The sequence below is a fragment of the Oncorhynchus masou genome, chromosome 13, assembly GCF_036934945.1.
Source record: "Oncorhynchus masou masou isolate Uvic2021 chromosome 13, UVic_Omas_1.1, whole genome shotgun sequence".
NCBI classification, from domain to species: Eukaryota; Metazoa; Chordata; class Actinopteri; order Salmoniformes; family Salmonidae; genus Oncorhynchus; species Oncorhynchus masou.
Window position 1 is genome coordinate 57062388 of NC_088224.1, and position 27975 is coordinate 57090362.

Here is a 27975-nt window from a genome sequence, read left to right on the forward strand (position 1 = left end):
CATCATGAGCCGACACTATGAAAATTAATTTAATAGTCTTTAATGCGTTTGAATAGGGAAACTAGCTTAGCTGACATATAGCATACACTGTTGCCATAGGTGTAGTTCCTACTAAGGGAAGGTTAGAGTAAACAAATGGTAAATATTAGATTATGCTGAACAGTTATGATCACTGAGGGCACACTGCTAGACAAAAACCCCTACAAACATGCCCCCATTTTTCCTCTTGTATCTATGAGCTGTGATTTGGTTCTTGCGCATCTTGAAATCATATGATGGTGAGGTCCTTTTTTAAATTATTGAACATGAAATGTTATTTGATGGTTATTTGATACTGAATATAATTTTGACTCCCAATTCAAATCTAACTGATGACAGTGAGTCGCCTATCAGCTGCAGGGATTTATATTCATTTTAAATCTGAGAAATCGGCTACCTACATATTTAGAGAAACGACTATACTATTCCATAGTTTCATACTATGCTATAAAACAATCTTATGGCCCTAAAATAAACATGTAATTCCACGCAGCCAACACTAGAGGTCCATATAACGCAATACAATGATTTGCACTTCATGTAAACAGACCAAAGCTGCAGATTTGTCATTTGAAAGTCTGCAATTACGAGAGTAAAAGTGTCTGAAGTCTTTGCAATGTGCTTAATGTACAAGCCAAGGTCCTAATGTTATCTAAGTATTTACGTGTCATAGGACTGAGTGTTATTAATTATTATAGGTTATTGTGAGCACTAGAGTACCATTACATTATCCCACCCCATCCCCAGACACCGTTCAGAAGAAAAGGCAAAGATATCATGGATGTTGGCCTAGCTACAGTTGCAATATCCTCTTGGCAGGACGTCTTTGTAGTGGGGAGCAGTCTGCCCAACCCCATCCCACAGTGCCAGGACTTGAGGAGAGAAGCGCTCACACGCACTGTACTCACGCCGCCTGCTCTGGTCCGCTCCTTCGACAGTGCGCAGCCTATAATTCAGTACAGACGAGACACCCTCGACCAGTTCCCGGACTCTACCCGAGGCTACTGCTGAGGGCGTTCTAACAGGACATGCCTCGATGAGCGGAACATGGGACCAACGAATCCAATTTATTGCAAAGGAAAAGGTTGACATCACACGTGAGTCATTTGGAAAAGCAGAGATGTATAAACAAACGGAGCAGATAAAGATGAACATTACCATGCCCTGTCTCCATCGCCACCACCACATTCGTTTAGCTTCTTTTTCATTTTCTGCACAGACGCAGAATAGGTGGAATTATTGATTAAAAGGGAAGAGGATTCCAATGTGGACGGGAGAGGAGACACTCGTGACAATGAGAGTCACATCAATTTAGGAGCGGCCCTTCAGAAGATAGCCGTTTATATATGAAGGACAGAAATTAAGTCGTCTCCAGGATAGCGCTGTGAGCGAGTGCATCCGATCGGAGTTTGCTGGCGATCTGCGGGACTGCTGTTCCCCGTATTTGCGGCCATGCTGCGGGAAGCATCCTCCGAGCTCTTCACCGACTTGAGGGGCTTTTACCAGCCGATTGTTATAACAGTGAATTCGTTCAAATGATTTCGTTGTCTAGAAGACGGCTATTCCCGAGGCTTTTTTGCAATATTTGTTTCATCATTTGCTAAAGAACTCTGCGCAGAGAGAGCTGATCATATTTCACATAGCTCTGACATTTGTATCCTAACAAAATTCTGTGGAAAACATGTAATTATTTATAGACTATGTTCCGTGAATTGCGGAACAAAAGTTATGGGTTGTGTCCCGGGTTGGGTAGTGTAGGCCTATGGGGTTATTAAGTGTTTCTCTGTTTGTGTTTAAAGTCGGCACGCATAGCAGCCAATTCGCTCAAGCTTAGGCATTGTATTAAAATCTGAATGAATGTGTTGGATGTTGTTTCCCCTACTGGTAGTGCACTCTAACAGCTGGACAGTGTACTATTCACGAGGGGACAGGTGTGTTGTCCAGAGAGTCAGGTGGAGAACGAACCAGAGAGAGGAACCCAGAGGTTGACTTTAAGCCCTTTATGGGGGGGTTAATGTTTAGTGCAAAAACAAATATTTTTATGCAAGTCAGCCTTGCATGACTGCCTTGGGGAGCAAGTCATTTCTTACAGCAGATTCTAACATCTGAACATGGGCACCAAACAGACCAAAGGAGCCGGGTGCCAAGAGGCTGGGGCCAGCCCACAGCACGGGTGGAAACGGACCCCTACCAAGGAGAGGGGTGACATCTTCACCTCCTTCATGTTGAGGTCAGGGGACCGGCTGAGTCGTGGAGGGTCCCCTCCGCCCTACCAGCGCCGGATAAGCATGATCCAGGAGATGATGCTGATGGCCAAGCAAGGCAAACAGGACAAGGCCACAGAGATGCTGCAGACACTCCGGCAGGTGTGTGTACGTGTGTGTGTGTGTGTGTTTATATGTAAGTGTGTGTGTTTATAGTATGCTCTTGACTGTGTGCCTGTGTGTGTTCCTGTGTGCGTGTGTTTGTATGTGTGTGCGCCTGTGTTTGTGCACCTTTGTGCTCGTGTGTTCGTGTGTGTGTGTTTGTGTGTGTGTATTTATGTGTGTGCACGTGTGCGTTTCATCTACTATAACCTCAAATCTCATGTCAATTCATGCTAAATCCTAGTCTGAGTCTAGCTTACATCAACTCTGTTCAAGTCCTTCACTCGGCCCGGGATACACAGATGGGAGGGAGGTGAGTTTCAGAGGACAGAGGAGGGCAGACAGATGGACTGTTTCAGAGACGGGTAGAGAGGTGTGATCGTCAGAAAGCTGCATGTGCTTTCTCTCAGTTAGGTCGTGATTAGCTCTTACCACAGACACGCCGACACCGTGTGCCCACCGCACTTTCAGGGACGTACAATAACTAGAGGGACCGTCTGTCTGAGTGAGGTGAGGACGTGGATGCTAAGGAAGACCAACTCAAACGACACCCGTCTTCGATGTCGCACCAGGGTTGTGTGTTCGCTCGGCACGAAACTGAAGGAAACGGGGAGGTGCTACCTGAACTTGACCAATATGAAATGGTCGTTGTTGTCGTTTTCCGTTGAACAATGTTATGAAATGTTTTGCTTCGGTGTGCCCTGACGAATATGACCCAGCATTGGAATACAGTCAAATGACTAAAGGATATTAGGTCAACTTAGATGACAGTCATTTACACCAACAGCTATCTACAGTATCTGCTCTTGTAGGGACAAGCCGATGAGATGCATCCTGCGAATCTCATGTCCCTCCCGCCCTGCACCTCCTTTGCCCCTCTGTCAATGGTGTTTGTGAGGAGCGTAACTCTTCCTGGCCTGTGTCATGTTGCTGAAACAGATGCCCAGAGGCTCGGCTCGCCTTCGCTGCTGATGCAATTAGAGGAGTGGCACACTTTATGGCTCCTCTGTGATGCCATTCAGCCAGGCTTGATCGGCCTGTGGGAGAATGGAAAGAGAGAGTAGCAAAGGAGGGAGAGAGTAGCAAAAGAGGGAGAGAGGATGGAATGAGGGAGTGGAGAAAATCAAATTAAAGTGTGTTTGTCACGTGCGCTGAATACGACAGGTGTAGACCTTAAAGTGAAATGCTTACTTACAGGCTCTAACCAATAGTGCAAAAAAGGTGTTAGGTGAACAATAGGTAAGTAAAGAAATAAAACAACAGTGAAAAGACAGTAGTGAGGCTATATACAGTAGTGAGGCTATAAAGGTAGCGAGGCTACATACAGACACCGGTTAGTCAGGCTGATTGAGGTAGTATGTACATGTAGATATGTTTGAAGTGACTATGCATATATGATGAACAGAGAGTAGCAGTAGCGTAAAAGAGGGGGTGGTGGATGGTGGGACACAATGCAGATAGCCCGGTTAGCCAATGTGCGGGAGCACTGGTTGGTCGGCCCAATTGAGGTAGTATGTACATAAATGTATGGTACTTCTTTTTTTATTATTATTATTTTTTACCCCTTTTTCTCCCCAATTTCGTGGTGTCCAATTGTTGTAGTAGCTACTATCTTGTCTCATCGCTACAACTCCCGTACGGGCTCGGGAGAAACAAAGGTTGAAAGTCATGCGTCCTCCGATACACAACCCAACCAGCCGCACTGCTTCTTAACACAGCGCACATCCAACCCGGAAGCCAGCCGCACCAATGTGCCGGAGGAAACACCGTGCACCTGGCAACCTTGGTTAGCGCGCACACCTGGCAACCTTGGTTAGCGCGAACTGCGCCAGTCCCGCCACAGGAGTCGCTGGTGCGATGAGACAAGGACATCCCTACCAAGCCCTCCCTAACCCGGACAACGCTAGGCCAATTGTGCGTCGCCCCACGGACCTCCCGGTCGCGGCCGGTTATGACAGAGCCTGGGCGCGAACCCAGAGTCTCTGATGGCACAGCTGGCGCTGCAGTACAGCGCCTTTAACCACTGCGCCACCCGGGAGGCCTATGAATGTATAGTTAAAGTGACTATGCATATATGATAAACAGAGTAGCAGACAATGCAAATAGTCCGGGTAGCCATTTGATGACCTGTTCAGGAGTCTTATGGCTCGGGGGTAAAAACTGTTGAGAAGCCTTTTTGTCCTAGACTTGGCACTCCGGTACCGCTTGCAATGCGGTAGTAGAGAGAACTGTATATGACTGGGGTGGCTGGGGTCTTCGACAATGTTTAGGGCCTTCCTCTGACACCGCCTGGTGTAGAGGTCCTGGATGGCAGGCAGCTTAGCCCCAGTGATGTACTCGGCCGTACGCATTACCTTCTGTAGTGCCTTGCGGTCAAGGGCCGAGCAATTGCCGTACCAGGCAGTGATGCAACCCGTCAGGATGCTCTCGATGTTGCAGCTGTAGAACCATTTGAGGATCTCAGGACCCATGCCAAATCTTCTTAGTTTTCTGAGGGGGAATAGGCTTTGTCGTGCCCTCTTCACGACCGTCTTGGTGTGTTTGGACCACGTGGGAAAAGTAGTGGAAAGGAAAGAGAGGGGAGGAAAGGAAAGGACTGACAAAGAGTAGGAAAGGAGGGAGAGGGCAGGAAAGGAAAGGACAGACAAAGAGTAGGAAAGGAGGGAGAGGGCAGGAAAGGACAGACAAAGAGTAGGAAAGGAGGGAGAGGGCAGGAAAGGAAAGGACAGACAAAGAGTAGGAATGGAGGGAGAGGGCAGGAAAGGAAAGGACAGACAAAGAGTAGGAAAGGAAAGGACAGACAGAGTAGGAATGGAGGGAGAGGGCAGGAAAGGAAAGGACAGACAAAGAGTAGGAAAGGAGGGAGAGGGCAGGAAAGAGGGAGGGACTGGAGGTAAGTAGGGAGAGTGGAGGAAAAGAGGGATAGGGCGAATTTGGTAGAAAGAGCTTCTCCTACTAAGGTGCTTTTACCTCATAACATTGATCTCCAGTCATAATTAAGAAAGAGAACTTCACTAAGCATCCAACTTCGCGATGTGGTTAAGGCCCACATGAAGCTCTATCCGCCAGATCCCACCAGACCTATACACTTTATATTGAATATCGGACAGGATTTCATCGATTGGTTCACTCCTTTTGTTGATCTATCACCCTCGAGGGTTATTGATTTTCATTACTTCAACACTCGGTATAATTTGATACGATCAAATGAGTCTCACATAGCCGTCATATTGTCGCCTTCCCTGTAAACATTTAGAGCTTTGCCAAAATAGAAGCCTGGAAATAGAGGCTATGTACCATTCAATCCATGTGCTAACCCATCTCAGAAGATGGAGGTTCCAGGTTGACGGCGCCAGCTGTGTAAATTGAAGGCTTTAAGGGTTAACCTGTGGATCATTTTGGTGAGGTCAGACAATCCTCACCCATTTAAGGATTTCTGGTGCACTCATTGATCGTTTCCCCCGCTTATAAATATCTCAGCATCTGGATTGACAAAAAGCTTTCTTTCAAAAAGCATGTTGACGAGTTAGAAATTAAAATAGGCTACTTCTTTAGGAACCGGTCGTGTCTTTCATTAACTAGCGGAAAACAAATGGTTCAGTCAACATTCATTCTGGTTATTGACTATGGTTATTGACTATAAATGACCAGACCCGGACTCCCTTCCATCTCCACCGAGTTCATCTGCTTTGAGTTGTTATTTTTACGCCTTATGTGGAATGATCCCCAGAATTCCTTAAAGTTGGTGCAATGCAGGCAGATGTTAGAGGGACCATGTGTTTGTTTCAATCATAACAATGTGCTTGTTTCATATGATTGTGTTTTGCTTTTTGTGTTTTGTGTTTGCTTTATATGTAATTGATGTGTATACAGATATGTATAGTGTAATTGATGTGTTCATGCAGGGCTCATCTGCGAAATACACTGTGGTCTCAGCATGACTCCCTGCTTGAATAAAAAAAACAAATCCCTGCTGGTTGTTGTTCAGAGATCAGAGCCTCTGTTTACAAAGTGTCTCGTAGTAGGAGTGATGATTTCGGATCCGTTTGTATTGTCGACCAGACTGAATTAGATTATAAGGACGGGAGACCTGATCCTAGTTCAGCACTCTTACTCTGAGACACTTTGTAACTATTGTTCCAGGCTGAGATGAAGCCATGGAGGGACACACAGTGTATTATCATGTCATTATCAATCTTCTAGCTCTGGCTCTGCACACTTAGAAAAAAAGTGTTCCAAAACGACTGTCCCCATAGGAGAACACTTTTTAGTTCCAGGTAGGACTAAAAAAACCTTTTAGGTTCTAGATAGCACCTTTTTTTCGAAGAGTGTGGCCCTCCGTTTCAAAACACACCCGCTACACTTACGTTATAATGCCCTCGAAGCCGGTGTTTGGAGGATATATTGGCATGGGTGTTGTTAGGCCAGAGACGAGGTCAAGATCTGGCAAACCGTGAAAATATATCCTCCAAACACTGGCTTTGAGGCTATTAACACTTTTATACAACGGGTTACCAACATCTTCAAATAATGATTGAATAAAAAACATGTTTCGATAAATGTATTCATACTATTTCATCCTTCCACGAGATATAGTCCCAACACAAATCTAGGGTTGCTACCCAAGCCAGCTGGTCGTTTGTTTTACCAGAGACGCGACCCAGTCGTTCAGTCTTTTTGTTCTGTATCTATGGACTCGACCCAGTCGTTTATTCTAAATGTTCCATTGCCATACTGGCTGGCAACGTTCTTATCTCTTGCTAGCTAGCCAACTACGGCTAACTTACTGTCATGTCAAACAGTGCAGACAGAATAACAGCAAAGTAGCTGCATTTCATTTGTTTAAACTGTTTTCTAGTGATATTTATTTGGAAACATCCATAATAAGCTGATGAGGCGAGATTTCGTCTGGCATAGAAAATGTGCTCACTAGTCAGGACACTGTTGTTCAGAGGAGCTAGCCAACAACACCGCTACAGAAACACAATCACTTCAAACTGAAGCTGGAAAGACTGCGAAGTAGCTGCGTTTTGTTTAGTTTGACCTGTTTTCTATTGACATTCCTTTGTATATTTCCATTAAAATGTATATTAAGTCAACTTAGATGACAGATAGTCATTTACATCAATGGCTGAATCATAATTTCGACTGGCTGAGAAAAGCTGCCTGTCTCCTCATGACTCCCGACACATTCATTACTATGGGACAGCTAGAGATCAAATTTGAATATTGAAACAATGTTGCAAATGTCCGAGAGACAGACAGCAAGGATTATACAAATCTCTGCAGTTGAAAACCAAATGCTAATCTAAAAGATGCTTTTTATAGTAGTGATCAAATGTATTGTGGAATAGACACTTGCTGGAATACGGTTTTATCCAATCAGCATCCAGAATTAGACCCACCTGTTGTATAATATAGTATAATCACCATGCCCTCAGTCCACACAGCAACAGGTTGGTTAGAAACTAAACTGTTGATTCTGATGCTGTTACTGTTTGTCTTGCCAGTTCATTTGGGGTTATAACACCGAGAGAGAGAGATTTAGGTAGAGAAAGAGAGGGAGAGAGACTTAGATAGTGAGAGGGAGAGAAGAGAGAGAGTGCCTGTTCTTCGAAAAAGATGGAGAGACTGAGAGAAGCATCTCAGTTCACTGGCAACCAGGTGCACCCCGTTGTTGCCCGGATACCATGGAATTTCCCATTAAATTGGAATTGATTAATGAAGGGGCAGCTCTGTTAACCCCTAATGTACTGGAAAAAAAGCTGTGGGAGGAATACTCTAATGAAAGACAATGTATTGTCCTCACTTCCCCCGCCCCCCCCCCCCTCACGCCACCACTTCACAGTTCCAATCATTTTGCAGCTTTAGTTGTCATAGCCGTTCATTTTTAATAGCGGACAATTGACATAAAAAATGCATGGCCTTTTCTTTGCTCGAGGGAATTGCTGCTCAAATGTTCTCTTTTTTTTCTTTCCGTCTCTCTCTGTCCACCTCGGTCTCATTCTGCCTTTGCCGTGTTGTTTTTACATCGGCTAGAACCACAGACCGCCCCCATCACCTCCACCCCTCACCCCTCTCCCCTCACCAATTTGCGGCCAAATCTGTAACTGCAGGTACCTAAACCTGCTGTGCTGTGCCGAAGATAACACACAGAGATGTCAGATGCGTTTCCATTTAGGGGTTATCTATTTGTAGAGCTGCTTGATTTCTTACTGCTTTGCTCGGCGGGCACTGGGGGAATTGCCTCCCTCATGTCCTGTGACTCATCCAGCTGTCATGGATGCAGACACACACACACACACACACACACACACACACACACACACACACACACACACACACACACACACACACACACACACACACACACTCAAATGGCCGCACGCCACACAGTTCTAACGTTGTTCATGATGTGGCCTCAATGCTAGGGTAAACAGCATATTCCTGGAAGTCAAGCACATGTGTAGTAGCGACTTGAGTTGTCTAAACCTCTTCTGAAGTGGTTGGTCTCTCACAGAGAGGAGAACGCAGGTGAGGGGTGTCCGTGACCTGTGTCAAGGCTCTGATTCTCGGAGAGAGAGGGAGAGTTTCCCGACCCAGTAGCTAAACCACAAGATAGCTGCAAGGACAAAACGCAATCCATCATCTGCCATGGATTGAGCTTCAGATAAAAACACTATTTCCCCACAGGTTTCTACGTTAGGGAGCGCAAGCAAATCCAAGGTCTTTGCATGAATTGACAAAGACTTCCCGCGCCTGAAGGAAAAGTCGTGTTCAATTTGCCGGTCGGGCTGCTGACATGTGGAAAGGACACTCCCTTTCCTGGTGCTGAAGTATCTATCTGTTAGTGTTTGAGTCAACGCTACTGGATCAGCAGGTTTCAGTGTTAAGTTTGCATTAGCAGTGGTGCATTTGTGAGTGTTTGCACTTTTGTTCATCCCACCTCCGAGTGCAAGTCAATAAGGATGTGTGCTAGTTTCCTGTATGCCAGTCAGCCACTGTCACATAAACTAACGTAATATTGATATATCGGATCGGAGGTGAATTCTGTGTATTTTGTAGGGCCCAGAGGTTGTCTTGACAAGGCAGTATAACCTCCGGGCCCGAGGTAAAGGCGAGTTATGGTTTTTGCTGGTCCGGGTCACACGGTTGGTGAAAACCGCTGGCTATAATCATGTAACCCGGTTCCACATCTCTCCTGTCTCTCTCTCTCTCTCTCTCTCTCTCTCTCTCTCTCTGTGTGTGTGTGTAGGACTTGGGGATGGAGTCCACGTCTCTGGATGACGTGCTGTACCGCTACGCCAGCTTCAGGAACCTGGTGGACCCCATCACCCACGACCTCGTCATCAGCCTGGCCAGATACATCCAGTGCCCCCCCAAGACAGGCCCGGTAGGACACCGAAACACTCCATGCACACAGGAACGTGTGAACACGCACACGCGTGCAAGTACACGAATGCACACACAGACACACACGTGCGCACACAAAATACATATACAGGTGGCTACAATTTGTGGTTGTTGGATGGGATGAGTTAAATGTAAAGTGCGTTGAGGCCTCGTGCACAAAACGCATGTAAACGCAATTTGTTATTAATCCATTATAACGTGCTCCTCTCAGATACGCTCCCCCATCACAACATTAACTCTTAGACGTATTTCATTCCGTGTGCAATGAGGCCATCTCTTTTCCTCCTGTCTTTGGGCCGGAAATTAGGTTATAGATATGCTCTGAGTGTGTTTGTGTATGTAATGATGTGTGTGTGTGTGTGTGTGTGTGTGTGTGTGTGTGTGTGTGTGTGTGTGTGTGTGTGTGTGTGTGTGTGTGTGAGAGAGAGAGCAACAGAGATATACCATCCAAGCATCAATTTGAGCCAGGGGAGTGGAGGGAAGGACATTAATGACTATCAGAACTCTGTGTTGAGGCCATTCTCTCTACAGTACAGTGTACTGATGATCGGCTGGTGAGATGCTGTAGTTGAAATGGAAATGCACTCACATTAATGCCCATAGGGATGTGAGGAAGGTCATGCTCTCGCTCTCATCCACCAGTTCCTCAGCGAGTCTTCCACTCATTAACAACCCAAGTCAGAGAATTTATTAGATTGGCTTAAGACCCCTCACGGCGTGAATTAACTCTCTGCATTTTTAGAAAAGCATCATCGTGCCCAGAAGGATTAAAATGACCTCCTCTCATAAGGATTTCAATCTGTTTTAGTTGTATAGATGTATAATTAGATAGTTACGATGGATAAAGAAGGATTAGACCTTTTGATTACACCCGTGCCTAATCCTTTGCTTTCACTAACAGGCGTGATTCTGTCTTGCTCACCGAGTGAGATGATGAAAAGAGTTGTTGGTGGGTAGATGGATGTGGAGACTGGGAAAGAGAGACAGAGATTCTCATTATGGAAGGAGAGACATGTCGTGCAGGGAGACGGACAGCAAGAGACGGAGGGAGAGGCGGAGGGAGGGAGAACAGGCAGGCAGGGAGAACAGGCAGGCAGGGGAACGGCAGACAGACGGCAGGGGGAACAGGCAGGCAGACAGACGGCAGGGGGAACGATAGACAGACGGCAGGGTAAAGACAGGCAGACGGCAGGGGGAACGGCAGGCAGACGGCAGGGGGGGGAAACGGCAGGGGGACAGGCAGACGGCAGAGGGGGAGACGGCAGACAGACGGCAGGGGGGGCAGACAGACGGCGGCAGGCAGACGGCAGGGGGAACGGACAGGCAGACGGCAGGGGGAACGGCAGACAGACGGCAGGGGGAACGACAGGCAGACGGCAGGGGGAACGGCAGGCAGACGGCAGGGGGAACGGCAGGCAGACGGCAGGGGGAACGGCAGGCAGACGGCAGAGGCAGACGGCAGGGGGAACGGCAGGCAGACGGCAGGGGGAACGGCAGACAGACGGCAGGGGGAACGGCAGGCAGACGGCAGAGGGAACGACAGGCAGACGGCAGACAGACGGCAGGGGGAACGGCAGACAGACGGCAGGGGGAACGGCAGGCAGACGGCAGGGGGAACGGCAGGCAGACGGCAGGGGGAATGACAGACAGACAGACCAGCAGTGCCTTGTTCTCCTATATGAGTCACACTCTGAAAATACTGGCAGCCTTCCGAGCCTCAGTGCTGCTGCTGCTCTCAATGGAGCGAATCCAGCACAATATTACCACACACACACACACACACGCACAGACAGTAAACATCTATATTTGTGTAGTAACCAGTATTTTTTTATTTTTTTTATACAGTACTACTGATATTGATTACTGCATTGTTGGGAAAGCATTTGCAAGAAAGGTATTTCACTGTACTTGTTCACGCGACTTAAAACTTACAGGAAAAGTCTCTGAAAGACCGATTCAGCCCACATTCCTCCTGTTACTGCTCTGCCACAATTTGAACCCGTACAGATTGTGAACCCAGGTGTTTATTTTCGACGGCTCTTTTTCTTTCCCAGTCTGCTGCCGCTTTCAGCCCTGTAACAATGTAGCTTATTTATTTAAATTACATTTAAATGCAAACAATTTTATTTTTCCTGTGCGGGAACTGCTTGTGCAGAGTGTTTCACACAGTTAGGCTTCGTGGTAACCCGAAAGGATGAGCGATGGAAGGATGTTATTGATAACACTATGACAACGCATAACACCATGGGTAAATGACTAGTCCACCTGCGTCACGAAGAGGGAGACTATTTTGTTTCTGGGTGCTGATGAGAGAAACAGATTTATGTGTTGATGTAGTAGAGAGAGAGGGAGAGAGAAAAGCAAGCGAGCACGGAAGGCAGGAAGAAGGAGAGGGAGTAGGTGAGAAGGAGGGCTGGAGAGAGAGGGAGAGAGAAAAGCAAGCGAGCACGGAAGGCTGGAAGAAGGAGAGGGAGTAGGTGAGAAGGAGGGCTGGAGAGAGAGTGTGTCTTCGTGTGCACTGCAAAAATAGAAGGTCTCAAAACACCATGATTGTGTAGTGAAACCGTGAAATGTAGTGCCGGTAAGCTTGACATCTGGTGTTTGAATGTAAACCCAATATAAGTGTTTCCTTACACACAAAAAAAAGAGTTTTAAAACAGAAATGTAGGACTCTGAAACGCCCAAAGTGGCTCTTCAACCTGAATATTGGTGTTTTTAATGAAGTGCTGTAAAAGGCAGCATCAAAACCCCAAGACGTTGTTTTTCATACAATCAATGGTTTACAAATTGAAATGGTTTATATCCTAAGTATTGATTCATGATAAGAGCCTATGGAGAATATTCTTTTTTATCTTGATTATTTTATGATTTATTTTTGACAGATTAGAATCGGGAGGGGCAGTACGATGGTACTTTTCATTTACGTTTTACCCACTCAACCTCACAGCCACATTGTAAGAAATTATTCTGGGGTGATTTGAATAAAAAAAAAATCTAAAATCTAAACCAACATATACTTAATAAAAATGATTGCAAGTCGTGCAGAGCCCGTGGACTAGCGTTAAACGCAGCTGACTTAGACAGGTCGCCCCTCTCCCCACTAAAGACCGGGGTTAAATTCCCCGGCACCATCCGATGCACCCCGTCCAACCTGACAGAGCTTGAGATGATCTGCAGAGAAGAATGGGAGAAACTCCCCAAATACAGGTGTGCCAAGCTTGTAGCGTCATACCCAAGAAGACTCGAGGCTGTGATCACTGCTAATACTGCTTCAACAAAGTACTGAGTAAAGGGTCTGAATACTTATGTAAATGTGATATTTCTGTTTTACAAATGTAATACATTTGCCCAAAATTCTAAAAAGCAGTTTTTGCTTTGTCATTATGGGGAATTGGGTGTAGATTGATGAGGGGAAAAAACAATTGAATCAATTTTAGAATAAGGTTGTAACGTAACAAAATGTGGAAAAAGTCAAGGGGTCTTAATATTTTCCGAATGAAGTGTGTGTGTGCGTGCGTATATATATATATGTGTATTCAGACTCTTCGAGCCCTTAGCTCTGCTCTACCTGTGACTACACACAGCCAGCCATATCACACTGACTGCACTTCCTTTGAGCTAGTTCTTGATTGGGTCTTAGGAGAGGAGACAGCGGGGAGTCGGTAGCTATTGAATTCATTGTCCTTGTTATGTTTGTAAAAGTCAGGAAGCCAAATAGAACAGAACCTGAGAGGGGTTTACAGTGCAGATTGCATCTCAAGGTATGTGTGCGATGTTTCCTTTTGATACAGTGCTGTACAGTTGATAGATAACTACACTATTGAATGAGCCCCATATATATGTAAATAGCTGCCTCTCCCTACCCTACTACCAGAATAGTATCTTGCCACAGTACAGTGTAATCCTGTACACGTGTCTGTCTGGCTGTCTGAGACAGAGTGCTGGTTGTTGTAGACATATGTAGGCCTGTGGACACAGCATGGAGAGGAATCCCTCAGTAGCCCAGCATATGCTGCTATTCTGCTGCCTGTATCAGAACAGTGGAGATGAGGTCACATCCCAAATGGCACCCTATTCCCTACACAGTGCACTACTTTTGACCAGAGCCTTATGGTAGTGCACTATGTAGGGAATAGGTTGCCATTTGGGATGCAGAGAGTTAGCGCCAGTGCAGAGTATTGATAATCACTAACAGACGGGTCGATACCTCCCTGCCCACCTCCTGTTCCCCTCCTCCCACAAACTACTGTTCAGACAGAGAGAGGCTTTTAATTCCACATTTTCCACACCATAAACAGGTTTATTACACCGCCAAATTAATATAGATTCATACTTAGAACGGCTAATAACGTATTACTGTAAATACCTATTTTTGGATTAAAATGTTGAACAATATTGTTACATCTAGCACTGGTGACCACAGCTGATCAAAGGAATTTGCAGTTAAATAAGCATATATTTTTTAAAGAAAACAGCTATGAAATCCTATATGTTGCTGTATTATTGGCATCCACACACACAGAGAGAGAGAGACACACACACACAGAGAGAGACACACACACACAGAGAGAGAGAGACACACACACACACACAGAGAGACACACACACAGAGAGAGAGAGAGACACACACACAGAGAGAGAGAGAGACACACACATAGAGAGAGACACACACAGAGAGAGAGAGACACACACACACACACAGAGACACACACACAGAGAGAGAGAGAGAGAGAGAGAGAGAGACACAGAGAGAGAAAGAGAGCGAGAGAGAGAGAGACACACAGAGAGAGAGAGAGAGAGAGAGAGAGAGAGAGAGAGAGAGAGAGACTGGGAACAGCGCAGCAGAGCAGACCGTTGAACCGCTTTACCAGTCTGAACCAGAGACTGTTAATTATCTCTCTCCCTGAATAACAAACCTAAGTGGCCTGATATAATGGCTCCTATTTCATTTCTAGTGATCTGACCACCAAGAGCACCAACTGGCCTTCTGGGTCCGATCATCAAGGTGTAGAATAGCAGATTAACCAATAGGGCGTTGATATGACGTCACAGACAATAATGTACTGTGTTAATATCTTCCCAGACCCGTGCCACCCTTCACTTCTTTCTTCAGACGGTCATGGTAAGAGCATCCCGTGTTCTCCGTAGATGTATTTTCTGAGCCGCTGTTTTATATGTCACGATATACGGTATGTTAGTGGATGTGTTTGCTGGTGTTGTCGTTGTGAAAACCTGCCGTCAATACCTAGTGTTTCTGAAGATTGAAACAGGTGCATAAGAGGACCACGGTGTTGCACCTTGACTCACAATATGAATTTATGTTAGCTAATGTTAACCTACTCTGTCTGTTTTAATATGGAAGTGTATTCCCTCCCCAGCAAGGAGTGGATGAGGGAGAGAGAGTGTTTAGTTCAGTCCCTCAGCTCCTCTCCGGTCACCACAGACAAAGGAAGAAATGTTTGTTTGCTACGACTCATCTCCGCTGGTCCCCTGTCAGCCAATGTTAACCTATTCTGTCTCTTTTTCTCTCTTTCCCTTTCACTTCCCTGCTCTCTCCCTGTCTCTGCCTGTCTCTCCCTGTCTCTGCCTCTCTGTCTCTCCCTGTCTCTCTCTGCCTCTCTGTCTCTCTGTCTCTGTGTGTGTGTCAGGGGGAGGATTCTCTGGGTGCCATGGAGAAGGTGTGTCGCCAGCTGACCTATCACCTGAGCCCACACTCACAGTGGAGACGGCAGGGCATACTGAAGAGGAAGCCGCTGGCATGGTGAGGAGACAGGGGACACATTGTGTGTGTGTGGGGTCAATAGAACTAGATAGAAAGTTTGGTCAAAGGCAGCATACACACACAGAAGAAGCTATGATCATTGTACGGAATTTTCTCAAATGTAAGTGTCTCATTTCCTAATGTAATTCTGGATCAGTGGACTGCCGTACTCTTTTGCCTACATGCACAAACGGCAGACTTGCACTGCAGGCCTATTTTTTTGTTAGTGAATGTGATTACTTTGTACAAATAAAAGGCTTGACGTGGCATCTTGGGCCGAAGGATCAGACTGAATCATCGTTTCTCCTAGCATCCTCTCTGATTTCCCTGTTCCTCCCTCATTGGTCCATGCAGAGGGAGTCACGAAAATGCCACGTCATCTGGTGTGTGTGTGCGTTTGGCTTAGTCCAGTCTAACTCAACTAAAACAAGACATCCTATTTGTGTGTGCCTTTACTTTTGCGTGCATGTGTATCCGACTGTGTGACTGTGCGTGTGTTTCTATATAAATATCATCTAGAACAATTCTGTGTATCAATCAAATTCAATCAAATTCAGTCAAATGTATTTCTAAAGCCCTTTTTACATCAGCCGATGCCGCAAAGTGCTGTGCAGAAACCCAGCCTGTACACACAGACCTTATCTCATCTTTTCATACATCATCTATTCCCAGCAGCCTTCACTCTGCCCCTAGCTCTAACTGCTCTACCCGCGACGACATTGATGAACGGGAGTCATATTTACTCAGCTAAGTGAGTCAGTGAATGACAGCTCCTACAGATGGGTGTGTGTGCGCCACGCTCCCCGTCAGAGCTCCAGATCTTCCAGCTCTCAGGGCTGTGTACTACACTGCTCCGCTGCTGCACCACATGCAACTGGGGAAGTAGTGTCTGCGTGGGTTTGTGAGCTGCTGTATGCATGCTGGCGTGCTTCTGTGTGTGTGAGTTGGTGAGTGTGTGTGCGTGCGAGTCTGTTTCCATATAGCGTGTAATGGGTCCTTTGACCCTGGAGGTGGTTATTGCAAGGAGCCCAGCGGTGATGTGTTTATATCCTCAGAGTTCTAGCTTGAGCCTGTTCCCGCAGGGCCACACATACACACATACACACCCACACACTGGGGAGCAGAGGGATTAACGGCCCACATGTTCCCCAACTCTCTGTCTCCAGTCTCTCTTATCACCTGCTATGTTCCACAGTGTAATCACCATAGAAATAGGATTCCTAGAAGGGACTATACTACGCCTACGCGGTAGCCCACAGAGCAGGGTTCTAATCACATTAGCTCTGAACACGGCTCTGACCATAGAAATATAATTATATTTAAACGTCTCTGACAGTCCAGTGGGATTACCATATCATTCAAATGATGACTGTTCTGGTAATTATACTTCTATGGTAATCACACTGGACTTTTGAGAGCCATGTACAGTGCTAATGTGATCAACACCATGTTTCTGTGACCTAACCTCGCGGGCGTCCTCCCTCAGAACGGTGTCTGTGTGTCTGTCTTTCAGGAGAGATGCGTTCTGTTTGTCAGTGTTGCTGTTTGTCAGACCGAGTCTGACGTCGTTCGTTATGGAATGGATACACAGCTGTGCTGCGTAGACAACGAAGGCCAGTTCAGTGTCACCCCATCAGTATGTCATTTGAAAAGGTTTTGAGAAGGTTATTGGGACACGGCTTGCTAGTTATGAAAACTCTGTCTTTGTCACGTAGTCTGAAGTAAGTGCCTGGGTCCTGTTGTAGAGTAACACTGTGCATGTTAATGCCTGCCGGGTCCTCATTGACTCCACCATTCCATCCGTAATTACAGAGGTAGCGAGAGGAAACCTCTTCAATACCTCCATCTCACTGACTAACGCTCACGGACACGGAGTCCTCTGCATATAATCAGACCTTTTCTCAAATACTATTTGAAATCTTTCAAATACTTTAACTGTTTGCTTGAGTCCGCCTAGAGTGACAGGGGGTGGGCTTTTGGGACTGTTGGGACTATTCCATTGGCTCTCTTGTGCAAGGCAAACTCAGAGCGAGCCTAGCTAAAGTATTTGAAATGACTGCAAATAGTATTTGAACCCAGGTCTGCATATAATGTGTTCTGTGGATCATTTTAGCTTTATCTCAAGGAATCCGGTCTCCGTGCCTCTGTCTCTGTGGTGGAGGAGTCGGGGCCCTTAATGCCTTTTGCCATGGGTTTCATTAGCCGCTAGCTAATTAGCATGGGAGACAGGAGCACTGGAGGAGAGGGCTCATCTCCTCCTCCTCCTCTGCTGTCTCATCCACTCTGCCTCAGCTCTGGATTGGTCATGACCCCAGCACGCACCGCGCACACGCAAGGACACACACATATGGCCACACACACGTATAGACCTGAACACACACACGCAAGCACCGTACACATAAACACACACACACGTGCACACACACACACTGCTGCTTCCAGGGGAAACTGCTTGACTGAGTTGTGCCAGCCCCCAAACTCCATTTCGTCTTGGTTAAGAAAGTACTGGGACACCTAATGAGTGAACTTTCCCTAGTTAGATACTGAACCGCTGGCTTGATGAATGTTGAGGATGGTTTTGTAGTTGGGCCAGTGGCTGAATCGGCCTTAAACATGGAATAGAATTTGTCCTGGAACGGATAAGGATTGTCAAGGTATGAAATGTTGAAAGACGACTATTATTTATAGAAACAAGTTGTGGTTGTGCGTGTACGTTACCAACCTTAAAACCTCTACAGGATCGGTGGGTCCCCCACAGGACTGTTGAGCTAACATAGGCTAGTGCGATTAGCATAAGGTTGTAAGTAACAAAAACATTTCCCAGGACATATCTGATATGGGCAGAAAGCTTAAATTATTGTTAATCTAACTGCACTGCCCAATTTACAGTAGCTATTACAGTGAAATAATACCATGCTATTGTTTGAGGAGAGTGCACAGTTTTGAACATGAAAAGGTATTAATAAACTAATTAGGCACATTTGGGCAGTCTTGATACAAAGTGTTGAACAGAAATGCAATGGTTCATTGGATCAGTCTAAAAAGTTGCACATACATTGCTGCCATCTAGGGGCCAAAATCTAAATTGCGCCTGGGCTGGAATAATACATTATGGCCTTTCTCTTGCATTTCAAAAATGATGGTACAAAAAAATACAAAAAAGGCATGGTTTTTTCCTTTGTATTATATTTTACCTGATCTAATGTGTTATTCTCCAACATTCATTTCATTTTTCCACAAACTTCAAAGTGTTTCCTTTCAAATGGTATCAAGAATATGCATATCATTGCTTCGGGCCCTGAGCTACAGGCAGTTAGATTCGGGTATGTCATTTTAGCCCGAAAATTGAAAAAAAGGGGCGGATCCTTAAGACATTAAATGAAGGTCCTGTGAGGCTCAGTTAGTAGAGCATGGCGCTTGCAACGCCAGGGTTGTGGGTTTGATTCCCATGGGGGACCAGTACGTATAAGTACAAAATGTACGCACTCACTCCTGTAAGTCTCTCTGGATAAGAGCGTCTGCTAAATGACTATAATGTCCTTAAGAAAAGATGATTAAAAAATATATATACTAGCGGTTGTCTGATAACGTTCTTTAGAAATGAAAGGCTTTAATGCAGTCTATACATTGGAGTGAGTGTCTACTGTACAGCCCACTCAACTAACAGCGCTGGTCCCTGCAGCAAGACTGTGTGAACTGTCAGTGATGACCGCTGGAAGCCAAGAGAGAACAGATGCTTGGTGGCCACCAAGTAAACAGCTGTCAAATTAGGGTGTGTGTGTGTGTGTGTGTGTGTGTGTGTGTGTGTGTGTGTGTGTGTGTGTGTGTGTGTGTGTGTGTGTGTGTGTGTGTGTGTGTGTGTGTGTGTGTGTGTGTGTGTGTGTGTGTGTGTGTGTGTGTGTCAGGCCTACACAAAACAATGAGTGGCAGCTGTAATGATCTGAGAAGTAGAGTGTGTGGTGACTGAGATAATGAAGTGAATGGAGCAGTAATGGGAGACAAGCGTAGCTCTGCCCGTCTCCCATAGAGACAGATGACCAGGACAAGGTGACACACACACACATAGGGGAAAAGTGACATCTTTGCTGTCAATGGACGAGCTGACACCTAATACTACACTCATTATATTGCAATGGCACTGCTGTCACTAGGGTTGCGTTATGTCACTGAACAATGGTGTCACCAAGGGTCAGAGATGAATATGAAGCTGGACTTGACAGGGATTTTAGAGTGGGTCTGCAGAGTGGAGCCACCATACCAGAGATCATCAACTCGATTCAGCCGCGGGACAATTGTCTTCTTCTTGAGTGGATGGATGGTTCAGGGACTGGAACATAATTACAAGTCATTTGTTTACTGCAAATTGACAACAAGAAGCCCAACAGATATTTAATTTTTGACCTTTATTTAACCAGGCAAGTCAGTTAAGAACACATTCTTATTTTCAATGACGGCCTGGGAACAGTGGGTTAACTGCCTGTACAGGGGCAGAACAACAGGTTTGTACCTTGTCAGCTCGGGGGTTTGAACTCACAACCTTCCGGTTACTAGTCCAACGCTCTAACCACTACCATATATCATTTGACTAAAACATAATCACTTCCAACCTTGCTTACATTTGTATACAATCACACATGCTGTATCTCTCTATTATGCTTGGGACTACTTTGGAACAGATTTCCAAAGGGGGGGGAGGCACCATTTTGGGAACCCTGCACAATACTAATCAATAACAACCTGGACAGGCCTGACACCAGGAGCTTTCAGTGTGACTCCCAAGTCTCAGACTGCTCTCTTTCACTCTCGCTCCTCATCCGTTAGTCCTTGTTCACGGCCTTTCTCCCTAAATCCATTCTCTTCTCATTTGACCAGTATGCACAATTCGAGCGAAAAGACGGGGTCCCATTATAATGGTTATGATATGCAAAAGAGGTTGCACCATTAATATTCATTCTCTCAATTTGTATGTGGCTTTGTCTCTCTCTCTCTCCCTCTCTCTCTGTCTCTCTCCTCTCTCCTCTCCCTCTCCCCCTTCTCTCTCTGTCTCTCTCTGTCTCTCTCCACTCTCCTCTCCCCCTCTCTCTCTCTCTCTCTCTCTCTCTCTCTCTCTCTCTCACCTCTCCCCCTTCTCTCTCTCTCTCTCTCTCTCTCCACTCTCCTCTCCCTCTCCCCCTCCTCTCTCTCTCTCACCTCTCCCCCTTCTCTCTCTCTGTCTCTCTCCTCTCTCCTCTCCCTCTCCCCCTCCTCTCTCTGTCTCTCTCCTCTCTCCTCTCCCTCTCCCCCTCCTCTCTCTGTCTCTCTCCTCTCTCCTCTCCCTCTCCCCCTCCTCTCTCTCTCTCTCACCTCTCCCCCTTCTCTGTCTCTCTCCTCTCTCCTCTCCCTCTCCCCCTCCTCTCTCTGTCTCTCTCTCTCTCTTCTGACTTAAACTGCTTGGCACTATTTCCTTATGAATCCCATTTCCTCTTCAGACCAGCTACCATTGCCTAGAGGCTGTTGCTTGTCGGCTCCTCTCATTTGCATGTGTGCTCTTGTGCTATCAGTATCAGATCTATCTTTTACACACCTACACACACTTTACACACACACCTACACACACTTTACACACACACCTAGCGTTAGACCTATGCCTTCATATCTAATCTGTGATCACTGGATTTGCAAAGGAGAGATATGCTGTAGATCAGGGACATGATAGCAATGCTAAAGCAACCTTTTATTCAGATATCTTTGATCATGTAAGGCACGGTCCCCAACCGTTCAGTCACCGATGTGTAAAATGATACATTGCTCTCGCCGTGGATGACGTTTAACTTTAACCCGTAACATTGTGAAAGGTTGTTTTAACATTGAACTGATTTCAGAGACCATTCCGTTATGACTGAGACTTCTACTGCCACACATACTTCACTTGAGAGGAGCCAGATTAGAGAGAGAGGGGGCAAGGCGGATGACTTGATTGACGAGATGGCATCTATTGTCTATCCTTGAGAGGAGACAGTGAAACAAGCTTCCTTTTCAGAGGATCTTCTTCCTTCCGGGCACTCAAGTGTCTCATTGCACTGACTTGTGGCTGAGTTCACAAATGGACTCGTGTGGAATATGGGGCACACTCCCGTCAGCCATTCGCGCACCAATCTAATGCTTTTAAATGCACGTAGAGGGTTGAACAAGTGGACACTTTGGGAGAAGGGTGCTAGAATCGGAATGCTGCCTATGATGCATAAATTAAGTCAACTTGCTCTTTCACAGTGAGCACATAGAGGAGGAAAGAGAAGTGGGGAGAGTCTGCTTTCTCTCACCTCTCTCACAGGAAAGAGGAAGGCGAGATAAGAGTTGCTACTGTCATCCACTGTGTGCACACCTGCTGTGTTGGTGATAATTGATGAGAGGGAGAAAGAAAGAGAGAGAGGGGGGATGGAATGGAATAGAATCAAATATAATAGAAGAAGAGATGAGAGCGAGGAATAGATACAGTAGAGGGATGGAAGGAAAACATCAGGGACATCAGTGATTAGATGAGAGGAGAGGTGACTAGTAGGTGAGAAGGTTAAGGCCTCTATCAGAAAAGGGATGGCCAGGGCAAGGAACCTTGTTGAACCTCAAGTGTGCTTGTCTGTTTAGATATGTCATCATTTTGGATATCGTTCATTAAATACAGAGAAAACTGAAGCCATATTCACTTCTAAATTCTTTAGAAGCGTTCACTTTGTCTCCAGTTTCATTGCAAGGTAAACAGTTTGATATAACTGTTTTGATTTACTCTGTTATCATTAACACACATGGATGTGATATAATTTATTTGTTATTGGGTAATGAACAGATTCACTGTGTTTTACATTAGGAACTCAATTAATGTGAAACGTCTCGTGGCTTAATTGGTATAGTGGGATGCTTGCAACGCCAGGATTGTGGGTTTGATTCCCACAGTGGACCAGTATGAAAATGTATGAGATTATTACTGTAAGTCGTTCTGGATAAGAGTGTCTGCCAAATGTCTATTCTTTTTTTATCATCTAAAGTCCAATTATCGTGGCCTCATGGACATTATACAGCTATTGTTTAGGTTTAATTTCTTGTAGAATATTTGTATGCAGGGCCTTGGCTTGATATTTGTCTCACCCGCATCGATGGTACTGCATGATGATGACCTCACAGCCAAGTCACTGGTGTCCCCCTTAATGAGCCTCATCAAAGAGCCTCTGTTCCAACACAGCTAGCTTTCTGCATGCTATTCACAGCTAGCAGTTAGCATGCTAATCACAGCTAGCAGTTAGCATGCTATTCACAGCTAGCAGTTAGCATGCTAATCACAGCTAGCAGTTAGCGTGCTAATCACAGCCAGCAGTTAGCATGCTAATCATAACACTCAGTAGAAGAGGAAAACCTATAGTACTGTCGTTCTTTTGCACACCCCAAACATCCTTTTAACATAAAACTGCCTATCAAATGGGTGTAACTGAGCTTTAATGTATGTTGTTAGCCAATCTACTCTAGATCGGTCCCCATGTGGTATGTAGTATCTATGCCCCTAAGGTCCTGACTCCTGTCTCTGAGAGGGACAGAACTCGGCTCAGCGTTTGTCTCGTCTAAACCGTGGGATTCTGGTTGGAAGCCAATCTGAAAGTGTGGGATTGATGTCGTGTATGACGTTTCCTCTGTTTTTGTTTATGTTCTGCTCTGCTTTTTAGATTTGTTAGTTAAAACTATCAGGGGAGAAGTCACAGGGGGAATCCTGAGAGGGAGCCAGGGATTCATCATGAGGTCATAACCCAGGCATCATTGACTTCGACCCAGAGACCAAGAATTACTAGAACGGATATTTAAGTCAACATTCCGTGTTTTGGTGGGCCGTCAGCCATGTGACTGTACTATCAATTGTACACCGTCTGAAGGATTTTCCCGTTCTAGTGATTCCATTTGTTTGCTTTGACCCAATTCCCATAAAAAGTCATTAGCAAGAGAGAAGTTCTGAAACTTAAAAAAAAAAGTTATTAATAACAAAACCAAATTTGGAATGATTTAGCAGCATATGTGGGACTGCACCATGTCTCACTGTTGAAGGATTAGAGCAGAGTGCTTGACCCATAGAATTATAATTATAATGGACATTCAATTTCAAGTCAACGTTCAGTGACAAGTCCCCTTCTAGTAATTCTATGCCTGGACCAACTAGTAAATGAATCTCTGCTTTGGCTCACATCCTGGCACTACACAGCGATTGGGAGGGAGATTTACTATTGGGTTCTTGAGTAATAATTGGGGTCCGGACCTCATTGTGCCTCAAATGCTTTTGTATTGTTTCCATTTGTACCTGGAAGGCATTCAAGTCTGATCTCACTTTTCCTTTTATTGGGATAAAATGCAGAGCAGGCCTTCATTCTGCTGAGTTCCTTCACTGCCAAGCACGAGAGTCCTGCTGTGCTTCTTTTCACCATGTGCTGTGAGCGCATGTCTAACATTTTGACTTTGGAACATTTGTTTGTGGTCTTCTACCCCCTGAGGTCTGGGATGATCCAGACACGCTTCTTTCATTGTCTTTCCCCACTTTCTTCCAAGCTCTCATTTGACTCTGTGGTCGTTGTTAGGGTTCGAGTGTTGGTTTACACATCCGACACACCATACTACACAGATACTGTTCTGAGCAAACAACACTACCTCATTTCCAGTCAGCGTTTTACTGCTTGTTGTAAAGTAAGTAGCCTTGGGAAACCCAGAACAGCTCATAGGAGTGGGAGCCTATGTCCCCCCCTGGGCAGTGCGCTAGTCTATCGCAAGGCCGTACCCTCAATCCGTCTCCCTAATGCTGAGTGCCAAGCAGAGATGCATCAGGTCCCAATTTTACAGTCTTTGGTATGACTTGGCCGGGCATTGACCTCTCAACCTTCCAATCTCAGGGCGAACACTCTAACCACAAGGCCGCTGAGTTGTTTACTGTGTTTTGACTGACGGCAAAAAGACCGTTGTGTATCTCCTCCGAAGTCATCCGAACTCACATCGCTGGAATCATTCAGTTATTATGTGACTCATAGTGACCAAATTCAAAGACACTCCACACCTGGGTGTCACCCACAGTATTAAGACACAAGCTTATGCCAAAACGCGTGAACACTCTAGCTCTGCCACGTAGATCCACTTGTTTGGTTCGATGAGGTCGGCAGAAAATCTCTCTGTTCACTCTCATCGCATTTGTTTGTGTGGATCATAGGGACAGATATGGAAACGCAACACAGACTGGCAGACTGATAATTATGTAGAAACTAAAACCTCTCTCTCCCTCTCTGTCACTCTCCCCAACTCTCCTTCTCTAATTATCTCTGTGCAAACCTTTCCATGTAAGCGGGTGAACCCATTTCTCACCTCTCTGCCCCTCAGCACATGAAGTGTCAGGAAATGGTGACAACAACAGTATTACAGATAGTAATGTAATTGGTCTACCTACCTGTCGCTACGCCTGGGGCTCCTGCTGTCTGTCATCGCTGTCCTTGTCTCATCACAGGCTCTTATAATGGTGTAGTTGTGTAATACCCTTCCTGTCTGGAGGATGTGGCTCTCATTGAAAGCTTAATGCGTCACCCTTATTGTTTTATCGACTATATGATATATGGACCTTTGCCGTGTTTCGTGCTAGGGAAAAATACAATTTACATACATATTTTGGATTGGACATAACTGGTTAACACACGCATCCTGACTTGTAACTGATTACTTCTCCCCCCCCCCCACCCCCCACCCCAGTCTCAAGGTCATGCTGTCGACACCTCCCCCTAACGGGACGCTGGACCTTTCGGGCATCCCCCTGACGGTGCGTGACATGGAGCGCCTTTGTGCCTACCTGCAGCGCCACGCGCCCATCATCTGCAACCTGGAGCTGGGCTTCACCGAGCTCACCGACGACGCCTACCTCCTCCTCCTGCCCACGCTGGCCGCCCTGCCCCGCCTGGAGACCCTGGCCCTCAACGGCAACCGGCTGACCCGTGCCGTCCTCAAGGAGCTGACGGACAGCCTGAAGGACCCGGCCAGCTTCCCCAGTGTCACGTGGATCGACCTGGGCAACAACGTGGACATCTTCTCCCTGCCCCAGCCTTTCCTGGTGAGTCTGAGGAAGCGCTGCCCCAAGCAGGGCAACCTGCCCACCATCCTGGAGTTTGGTGAGAGCCAGGCCAGCGAGCCCGAGGGGAGGGTGGGGGATGATGACGATGACAGGGATGACACCAACAGGACAGTGAGCATGGATGAACTGAGGTCGGAGGTGGAGGGAGAGACGGAGATTGAGGAGATGATGGAAGAGTTGTTGGACTTTGACCTGGAGGTGCAGGGGAAGGAGAACGAGATAGAGGACAGCATGTGGACAATGGAGGAGCAGAGGAGGGAGGGAAAGAGGAAGGAGGAGACACGGGGACAGGGAATTAGGAAGATGGTGGAGAGGGCGGAGCTCGAGGAGGAAGACACACAGAGTGAGTCCTCCCACTTGTCGTGCTCCAGCCAATCGCAGCATTCCTCAGGAGTGGTTGAGCTGATGAAGGAGGAGGGGACTGATCACTTAGACCACCTAACCTGAGCAAGAACCCCGGTCCACTCTGCTTGTAACTTCCCCTCCCACGTTTTGTCTAGAAGGAGAAGAGAGCAGTACCAGCAAACAGTGAACGTTGCTATAACGCATTGGTAACCGGAACTTGTTTTCTGGGTTGGACATCTGGGGGAGGGACTCTTTCATCTCAACCTACTGGAATGGATCTGGAATAACCAACTGATCTGGGTGGACTGTTCGTCCACAGATGTACAGTTTAGGGAGATGACAATCCAGGTTGAAAGAGGAGGAGGTTTGTGATAACTCTTGTTGTTGTTTCATTATGAATTAGGATTACAATCCTCTGTAGTAAAGAGTAATAGACATATTATATATCAAATGTAGAAAATATTGACCTTTTCGAATGTACATGTGAGTATGTCAACGCTGGCACGTATGAGATGTTTCATTCAGGTTTTACTGCCTGCTCATCCTGTCCTATAGATGGATGAATGCCTATGTGCCTGTCACTTGTTCCCCTCTTGGTGGAGAGACTGTGTATGTCAGAGAGAGAGACAGCCAGACGACTGATGGATGGACGGACATACAGACGGGTAGGTAGAAAGGCAGAAGAAGAGCGGTAGACACGGACTGCTTTGGTGTGTGAACAAGATTGCATCTTTCTCTCTGATACCACAGTATGTCTGTCTGTGAATCTCTCTGACCAGCGCTCTCTTCACCAATCCTAACTACCCATTTTTTTAATGCATATGCATGCTCTAGTGTGTCGATTTTTTTGAATATGAAAGGAAAAGATGCTGACTATAAGGCTCATGATTGTAAAGCATGTGAGGGGGGAGTTTGTTGCTGTGAGGAAAAGCAGTGTTTTGGCTAAGGAATATGGCTTAAGCACTATGGTGACAGGAGATATGGTCACAGGAGCTACGGTCACAGGAGCTACGGTGACAGGAGCTACGGTGACAGGAGCTACGGTGACAGGAGATACGGTGACAGGAGATATGGTGACAGGAGCTACTGTAACAGGAGATATTGTGACAGGAGATATGGTGACAGGAGCTACTGTAACAGGAGATATGGTGACAGGAGCTACGGTAACAGGAGCTACGGTAACAGGAGCTACGCTATGGTGACAAGAGCTACGGTGACAGGAGCTACGCTACTGTGACAGGAGCTACGCTACTGTAACAGGAGATAGGGTGACAGGAGCTACGGTGACCGGAGCTACGGTGACAGGAGATACGGTGACAGGAGATACGGTTACAGGAGATACGGTGACAGGAGATATGGTGACAGGAGACATGGTGACAGGAGACATGGTGACAGGAGATATGGTGACAGGAACTACGGTAACAGGAGATATGGTGACAGGAACTACGGTGACAGGAGCTACTGTAACAGGAGATATGGTGACAGGAGATATGGTGACAGAAGATATGGTGACAGGAGCTACGGTGACAGGAGATATGGTGACAGGAACTACGGTAACAGGAGATACGGTAACAGGAGATACGGTGACAGGAGATATGGTGACAGGAGATATGGTGACAGGAGATATGGTGACAGGAACTACGGTAACAGGAGATACGGTGACAGGAGATATGGTGACAGGAGATATGGTGACAGGAGATATGGTGACAGGAGATATGGTGACAGGAGATATGGTGACAGGAGATATGGTGACAGGAGATACGGTGACAGGAGATACGGTGACAGGAGATATGGTGACAGGAGATATGGTGACAGGAGCTACGGTCACAGGAGCTACGGTGACAGGAGCTACGGTGACAGGAGCTACGGTGACAGGAGATATGGTGACAGGAACTACGGTAACAGGAGATACGGTGACAGGAGATACGGTGACAGGAGAT

General features: G+C 46.3%; 1 protein-coding gene across 1 annotated transcript; it reads left to right on the plus strand.

Moving 5' to 3' along the window:
- The first annotated feature begins 991 nt into the window (after positions 1-991).
- Positions 992-27972, plus strand: LOC135552665 (leucine-rich repeat-containing protein 75A-like). The gene is made up of 4 exons (XM_064984415.1): positions 992-2405; positions 9661-9798; positions 15467-15579; positions 25315-27972. The coding sequence occupies exons 1-4, from the start codon at positions 2151-2153 to the stop codon at positions 26135-26137; spliced, it is 1329 nt and encodes a 442-aa protein (XP_064840487.1). The 5' UTR covers positions 992-2150; the 3' UTR covers positions 26138-27972.
- The last annotated feature ends 3 nt before the right edge of the window (positions 27973-27975 follow it).

Excerpts from the sequence above, each read along its gene's own strand:
- LOC135552665 (XM_064984415.1), top strand. The coding sequence starts at position 2,151 with ATGGGCACCAAACAGACCAAAGGAGCCGGGTGCCAAGAGGCTGGGGCC. Across the intron at positions 2,406-9,660 it reads TGCTGCAGACACTCCGGCAG|GACTTGGGGATGGAGTCCAC; the intron begins GTGTGTGTACGT and ends GTGTGTGTGTAG. Across the intron at positions 9,799-15,466 it reads GCCCCCCCAAGACAGGCCCG|GGGGAGGATTCTCTGGGTGC; the intron begins GTAGGACACCGA and ends TGTGTGTGTCAG.